We start from the raw sequence: 7,901 nt of genomic DNA, 5'->3' as shown, positions 1-7,901 counted from the left end.
CTAATCATTCTCTTTCTTGTAAACTCCAGTTGACTTGGTAACGACGTTTCTAATTAATAAATCTATTATTATGTTCGAGCGACAATAATATTAACTATAAAAAATAGAATAACTAAAAGGATCATGTTATTTGTACATAGTTATACCTTAGATTACATATAAAGTCGTAAATAATCAAAATACCTCTCCCGTCTCATTTCACTAATTTGGATGAGAAATATTTTGATCATACGACTACCGCGTCTCATCACGACGTAAGGGGTATGTGTCGCTTTAATTATAACCTTTCATATATAAGAATCATTTTTCCTAACTAAAATGTGAATTTTCTAAAACATAGGGGCCCACCCGCCTTGATCGGGTCGGACCCTGACCCCACCGCCCCAAAAAGCACGTATAAATAACGAGCACTGGTTCAGTAATCAATAATCATCTTCCATAGCAACCAGCCAGCGAGAGAGAGAGAGAGAGAGAGAGAAGATGGAGCTGAAAGTATACGCGGATCGGATGTCTCAGCCAGCTCGAGCCGTTCTCATCTTCTGCAAGTAATCGATCTTTAATTTCTCAGCACGTAGCGATCAATTTGGTGTTGTCTGGTTTTGAATCGAATTTGTTTTGAAGCTGATGGATGGATGGATGGATGTGTTTGTAACTTTGTATATATATTATGTATTCGTTTCGTGTTGAAGGATGAACGGGATCGAATTCGAGGAGATCAAAGTGGACTTCATCAAACGCGAAACCGTGTCCCCTCAATTTAAAGGTGTTTGATCCTTTCTGCGTCTCATTTTCGTGTGTTTGATTCGGTAATCTTGTTCATTTAGCAGCTTAATTAGTGGTTATGATGATGATACACGCACGAAAGTTTTAGGAAAGTGTTCATTATGTCAGCTTAATTAGTGGGTCTTTACATCACTGAACAGAATAGTGGCAGATTTTTGACTGACTAACCAAAATGGTAAATTTCAAGAACTGATCGACTGCTTGTTTTCCTCCAATGATGATCTCGTTGCAGCCATAAACCCTGTGGGGCAAGTGCCGGTAATGGTGCACGGAGGCTTTAAGTTGTTTGAAAGGTACCTGTAAATTTCCAGATGAATTTTTCAAGGGTGCATTACCAGTCATTTTATTTTCAGTGGTGTAACTGGTGTTGATGTTTTGAGATGTTAGATCATTTTTCATCTCCTATGATCTGTTTTGGCTTTACAACTGGGGTGATCTTGGAAGAGGGTACTATTGGTGAGCGAAAATGGAAAAAGGAATTCAAACCAAGATGGAAACACCGGGCATGTTCTCTTTGTTGTTTTCTGGCCTGTTTTCAGTTTTTAACTTTTTAAAACAATGAAAACGTGTTTATTTTGATATTTTCAAAAATGCATTTTCGAAAATAAGGTAAAATTTTGTAAAAAAAATTTAAAATAATAAAAAGTTGTTCTGATTGTTTTCATCACAAACACGCTCAAAATTTTTAAAACGCTACAAATAAAAAGAATGCGTTTTCAACAATGCCAAAACAAACACTCAAAACACAAAATTAAAAATGAATTCAAAACTCAAAATTCAAAATTGAAACACGAAAAGAATAGTCCATATTTTTTTAGATTTGTTGGGAAAATTGAGCTATTTTTCCCAATTCAACTCACCGTGAATAGTACCGTATAGGTAACAGTACTCATATAGGTGAATACTGCGTGAACAATTGAATCAAAAATTGCATAAAAAAAAATCTTAGGAAAGACTGGAGGGGTCACAAATAGTCCTACTTAAAATCTAGAGTCCTAAGATAGATTTTTCCTAGACATGCACTTAATAGCACAATATATCACTAACACTACTACAAATACACTCAACAAAAATTGTTGAATATAGCAACAAATAGAACACCAAAATATAACGAGGTTCAGCCAGTTTAGCCTATGTCCTCGGATACCACCAAAATACTTCACTAATTTCCAAAGAGAGAAATACAAATGAGAGAGAGAGAGAGAGAGAGAGGAAAATACAATTTTGGGATTATATTACAAAGAAGGGAAGTAGGGGCAGAGCCGGGATTTTGATTCAGTGGGGGCGAACTTTAATACAAAAAATATAATTTTAAAAATAAGATGATAATGATAATATTAAAATAAAAAAATTACAATTGTTCTTTACGGCTTTTCATACTAGAAATTGCAATTGTTCAAAAAAGTTATCTTGATTATTTGAATCTTTAGACTCGTCATGACCATGAAAGATTAGTTCTTGCCGTAGAAGAAGTCGAACATAATTAATTGATGCATTTCAGACGAATTTGATAATCACACAGTATTTGTTCTAACTGCCTGAAGAAAATTGTCTCAATATTTTGCTCTTGATTCATTAAGGTTTCATAATTGTTTCGAGCTTAATTGTGTGCACTATTAGCATCTCCAGTATGAACTTAAAGTCTATCTTTTTCTTTTTTTTTTTAAATTACTAAACCATTCTTTCACAAAAGAATCACCATCTCCTTATTCTCCAGTATTTGTTTTAAAAAGATAACAGTATGAGCAAAATGCGATATCTTTGCTTATACTATATTATAACCAATTACTAAATTCATTAAACCATGCTGGAATGAATTGTCTTGATTTCGACGCTGACGTAGACCTTTTTGCAAGTAGACTTTTCTAATTTGTTCTCGAAAATTAATATTATAATCCATTATTGTAGTTCTTAACCCGAGATCTATAGGAAGTTGTGCAACATCAATTTACTCAATACTTGCTTTGTTAATTTGTTCATTTTCTTCAATATAAATTTTCTCCATACTTGCTTTTTTTACTTCACAATTTTCTTCAATACTTAGCTTTATTTGCATCATCATTATAAAAAAATAAAATTATGACCAAATTGTAAAAAATATTGTAATGGTTACTACTGAATCATTATATACTTGCTTTCTTCAATACTTACTTTTTTTTTTATTTCTATTAATAAAATATAATATAAATTTTTTTATTTCTAGTAGTATATTATTGTAAAAAAAAATTAAAAAAAAATCTGGCCCATGGAGGCAACTGGACTGGGCCTCACTTGGCTCCACCCTTGAGAGAACAGCCACCAAATCAACAAGGTAATTTCCGATTTTGTGTTCAATTTTTTGAACACGACTACAAAAAAGTCAAAACAACATTTTTATGTGTCTTTGTTTAAGATGTTGGAAATGAACCCACAAACTGAGAATGAAGACAAGTTCAAATGGGCCCTGAAGTTTTGCTTTCAGTATGGACGTTATCATTTACATAAATGTAGGCAGGTAGATGCCAGTGCAGATACCGAACAAGGTCTATTTAGGGCCTCTGTTTACATATCAGCCCTGCAAGTGTTCTGCGGGATCATTTGTGATGATTCTTAATTTCATTTGGTTACTCTTGTAGTTTCTGGATGTCAAAAAGGATAATCTAATTACTAACCATGAACTATTTTAACCATCTGAAATTGGCCTTTCCATGGAGCATACTGGTTGGACGCCTTAATATAACTGAGGTTAAGAAAATGAGTAAAGAGTCTTAAAGCACTATCTGAAATTTCATGTTGCTTTTAGGTAGTGTGAACTCTGTTTCTGTTCTCTTACATGTATAAAACAATAAAATCTCCCTTGGGCAATGCATATAATCCGCCTGTGTTAACTCCTTGCATTCACACAATCTGAATTGTATTTGTTGGTCAATCCAAATTAAAAGTTAATGTAATATGAAATTTCAGTTCAATCAAGTTTTCTTTTGATAGGTTTATGTGAGACTTGGGCTCCAAATTTCACACAAGGGTATATTCAAGAATAAAGTATTGTGTGTTCTGTGGTATAATATTCACATGGGCACCTAGTTTTCCTTGTCAATTCACTTACTAATTGTGGGTTCATCACTTAGCCAAAAAAAACCTTTAGCATTATGCTGACTCTTGCCTGTTTTTTATGCTCTGCAGTAATGCAATTCTGAAATATCTTGCACATGCATTTCCTGGAGTTGCAGATCATTGGTGAGAACAGTTGCTCCCTTTCTACAGTTATTTACCTGTTAAAACATGTAATCTGGGAATAAAGTTGTTACGGTTCCATGCATGGCATGCCTCATCATATGTTTAACTCTCATTTGTGTCCTGGATAAAGGAAGCAAAATGAAGAGTACCAAGAGTTTAGCCATGTTGGTGTCCATGCCCTGAGATCTGGAGGCCATGAGAGCATGACTTTTGGACTCTATCAAGCTTCACCTTTTCCTTTATTTCTATAAAATATAAGTCTATTTTGGCTGAGGGATACATCATGATCCCAAAATTCCGGTGTCTTCTATTTGGTTACTATGCATCATGCTGGCCGGTTCTTAATGAATTTTCCTGTTTATTCTTGAAGGTATCCAACTGATCTATTCAAAAGAGCTAGGATCGACTCAGTGTTGGATTGGTATCACTTGAATTTGCGCAATGGCATAGGTGCCCATAATTCCTTCCTGAGATTTGATATTGTAAAAGTCATAAAAGCAATCTCTAATATTTGGAAACGACAATAAAATATGCTATTGATATATAGCTCATCAATTAGATTTCAGGGTAAATATTGTTTAGAAAAATGAGGAATGCATCTTTAATGTGCCTATTACAAGACACCCCTTGCAATAGAAGCCATCATGTAGTTACATTTGTTTTAAGGTGATTATTTATGGGCCGAATTGAGGTTATTTGTAATAAGGTAGGAGTAGTGCCAATCGAGGAGAAGATGAGAGAGACTAGACTAAGATGGTTTAGTTATGTGAGAAGGAGACCAAGAGACGCTCATGTAAGGAGAGTTGATGAAATGGAACAATTAGTCAAAAAAAGAGGTAGAGGCAGATCCAAGAAAACTTTGAGAGAGACATTAAAGTTTGATATGAAGTGTATGGATCTAAATGAAGATATGACAAAAGATAGAAATACATAGAAGTCTAGAATTTATGTAGCTGACCCTACATAGTGGGATAAAGGCTGGATATGTTGTTGTTATTATTGTATTTATGGGCTGAATTGTCAGGTTGATTGAATGGTTTGCCAAATTTATTGCATAAATCACCACTGAACAGACTCCCCCTCCCACCAAAAGCAAAACGAGTAGTGGACTACTTGCTGTTTTTTCTTCTCTTGTGGTCCTCTCACAGATTTCTAAATTTCTTCATCAATTTCAACTAATTATAATTTTTTGGTATTGCAATTTTTTCATCCTTTCTACAGGCTAAACTCTGTACATTTTCTGGATTGATTCTTCTGTTTTCAGTTCCACTTGTTCAAAGTACTGCTCTTGCACGTCCACTTGGTCGTGAACCAAATCCACAGGTTGCTGCTCAAGCTGAGAGCATTTTGCCTGCTGCTTTTGAAATGTTTGAGACATTTTGGCTTGAGGGAGATGCGCCGTTTTTGCTAGGCAACACCCAACCATCTATAGCAGATCTCAACCTAGTCTGTGAAATTATGCAACTAGAGGTAAGTTCAACGTTACCATTGACATTTAGAATGTGTTTCCCTGCATGCAAATTTGATATATGCAGAAACTTATCGATTCAAAGCCACCCAGCCAAATTATATACACATACTTAAAATGTTCATCTTTGAAGTCAGGGTGAGTTTATAATAATCCAAATTTGGATCTCATCTTGATGTTTGCTTTACTCCTTGTGTCACTTCTGATTTCCTCAACTTTTGCTAACAGTTAAAAACTTTTTCATATCCTCCAGCTAATTAAGACGATGATTCATCACTGTGTTTTAAACAAGTGAGACGAAAATTGCTCATAACCCAATGCCTACTTGAACACAAACAACATTTTATTTTTCCCTGCCAGCATGCATCTAGCAAAGTGGACTTTGCTCTGTAGTTCATGAGTCTTGCAAACATTATGATGCTTAACTCGAACTTACATGACGAAGAAGCTGCAGATATATACTAATACTGTAAGATCTGACTAGATGAAAAATAACAAGAAGTGTGTGTTGGATTCAGCTTCTGGATGATGAGGTCCGAGATCGAATTCTAGGACCACACAAGAGAGTCAAGAAGTGGATGGAAGATACAAAGGATGCAACAATGCCTTATTTTGAGGAGATGCATGCCCTCCTCTTTGAAACCAAAGCAAGCTGCAAAAGCAGTAGTTCTCCTAGTCTGGCATGTAGAAAACCACCAGCAGGACCGCTTTGGCCAGAAATAAGACATACTGAGGCATAAATATGATGTAGTTTAGTGTAGGGTTGTGTGATCTGTAATAGAAGCTGCTTATTCTCTGTTGTGAGATTGAGAGATGCTGTAGAAGTAGAGACTGTGTGTTGAATAAAACCTGTAAGCTCTGGGGTTTGCTTTGAGTGTATAGAAGCTTCTTATACTCTGTTATATATAAATATAAATATGTGTGTTAATTATATATTCAGAAATGCTATTTAAAGTGTTAATTATATATTCAGAAATGTTATTTGATTACTCATCAATTAATTATTTTGTGGGCCTAATTACTTGAAAAAATTGCTACGGTGAACAAAAAAATGTAAGAAATTAACTTATTTCAGGAAATTAAGAAAAAAAGGGGGGAAAAAAAATAAAGAGACATTCTCATATGGTGGGAGAAAATCTCTAGAAATTCTTGTAATCATGATTAGTTATTGTTGTGTCATGGGTTAAAGCCTTTTAAAAGACAAAAAAACTCAAGAGCCCAAAATAATCTTTTTGGGCTAAAAGGTGTAAATTTCCCTTACACGAGGGTCCCACACAAATGAGCAAACTAAATAACACAGACTTCGAAAATCTCTCAAAATATTACAAGAAAATGATAGATAATTGTCCATAAAGAATTATAATTCTAAAGTGATTTTGGGATATTAGAATAAACATCATTCATAAGAAATTATATTCTGAAAATGGCAAGATAAACGTCATTTGTAAGAGATAGAAGTCATCCAAAACAATTCTAGTCCTAGCCAGATTAAGATTAATCAAGATAAATGTTATCTACAAGAATTATAATCTTGGGACACTTCAAATTACTTCATATCCCTCTATAAATAGGTAGTCACTCATTTCTGAAAAGGTACGTCTATAATACTGGTTTCAATACAATTTTCATTATTTTCTGCGTTTGACTTAAGTATCAGAGTGTTTGCGTGGAGATCTCCCCGCGCCCTCTGATTGTTTTCTTATTTTTGATAATCTCATTAGTGGTATACTTCTTCATTTAATATTTCTGCACTAGCCATCGTTTCGTTTTAAAATTATTGTTTTATGCAAAAAAAAAATTGAAAAAGAAACAGGAGGCATTATATATATTAAAGCTTGTTGAGCACCTTTGATACAGAGCCTATAGCAATAAGGTTAATATCTCCAATGGCATATCTACAAGCAAACTTCAACAGAAGACAGATTATATACAGTCTAAGTTAACACCATTTTCAAGTCTTGCACTCAACTGTTGTTGGTTCCTATTTTCTCTCAAGGTTGTCCAAACTTTTGGGCCTATTGTAGTTCTTCAGCAAGAGTGAGCAGCAAACAACACTAACCGAAGAGGCAGCCATTGCAGCTCCTGCAATCCATGGTGGCAAATGGAAGCCAGTAGATGGGAAGAGGGCTCCAGCAGCAATTGGGATGCCAAGAAGGTTGTAGCCCAGAGCCCAAATGTAGTTCATACGTATCCGAGAAAACGTCTTCCTCGAAAGGTCAATGGCAGTTATCACGTCCTCCAAGTTGCTCTTCATAAGAACAATGTCAGCTGCCTCAATGGCAATGTCTGTTCCGGCACCAATTGCCATCCCAACATCTGCAGCCACAAGCGCCGGTGAGTCGTTTATTCCATCTCCCACCATTGCCACGACGTAGCCTGAAGCCTGAGAATTAAAATCATACAGTTAACGGCATTAGAAGATGAGGAGGTATGT

General features: G+C 35.1%; 2 protein-coding genes across 4 annotated transcripts in view; one reads left to right on the top strand and one right to left on the bottom strand.

The window, feature by feature from the left end:
- Positions 1-431: 431 nt before the first annotated feature.
- On the top strand, positions 432-6,400 carry LOC127813045 (glutathione S-transferase T1-like). Its single transcript, XM_052353745.1, has 7 exons — positions 432-545; positions 690-763; positions 1,016-1,076; positions 3,946-3,999; positions 4,370-4,449; positions 5,264-5,469; positions 5,986-6,400. The coding sequence occupies exons 1-7, from the start codon at positions 481-483 to the stop codon at positions 6,205-6,207; spliced, it is 762 nt and encodes a 253-aa protein (XP_052209705.1). The 5' UTR covers positions 432-480; the 3' UTR covers positions 6,208-6,400.
- Positions 6,401-7,253: 853 nt separating this feature from the next.
- LOC127813044 (probable copper-transporting ATPase HMA5) overlaps positions 7,254-7,901 on the bottom strand; it is a 43,211-nt gene continuing 42,563 nt past the window's right edge. For 2 of the 3 annotated variants that reach the window (XM_052353742.1, XM_052353744.1), the window contains one exon: positions 7,254-7,850. In XM_052353742.1, the coding sequence (XP_052209702.1) occupies positions 7,449-7,850 (402 nt within the window). In that variant the 3' untranslated portion in view covers positions 7,254-7,448. The remainder of the gene's footprint in view (positions 7,851-7,901) is intronic. The other variant, XM_052353743.1, reaches the window with a different exon arrangement.

This window comes from Diospyros lotus, chromosome 11 (genome assembly GCF_014633365.1).
Source record: "Diospyros lotus cultivar Yz01 chromosome 11, ASM1463336v1, whole genome shotgun sequence".
Lineage (NCBI taxonomy): Eukaryota > Viridiplantae > Streptophyta > Magnoliopsida > Ericales > Ebenaceae > Diospyros > Diospyros lotus.
Note: the sequence above shows the minus strand (reverse complement) of the source record. Positions and strands in the feature narration are given on the sequence as shown.

Excerpts from the sequence above, each read along its gene's own strand:
- LOC127813045 (XM_052353745.1), top strand. The coding sequence starts at position 481 with ATGGAGCTGAAAGTATACGCGGATCGGATGTCTCAGCCAGCTCGAGCC. Across the intron at positions 4,000-4,369 it reads CCTGGAGTTGCAGATCATTG|GTATCCAACTGATCTATTCA; the intron begins GTGAGAACAGTT and ends TTATTCTTGAAG. Across the intron at positions 5,470-5,985 it reads GTGAAATTATGCAACTAGAG|CTTCTGGATGATGAGGTCCG; the intron begins GTAAGTTCAACG and ends TGTTGGATTCAG.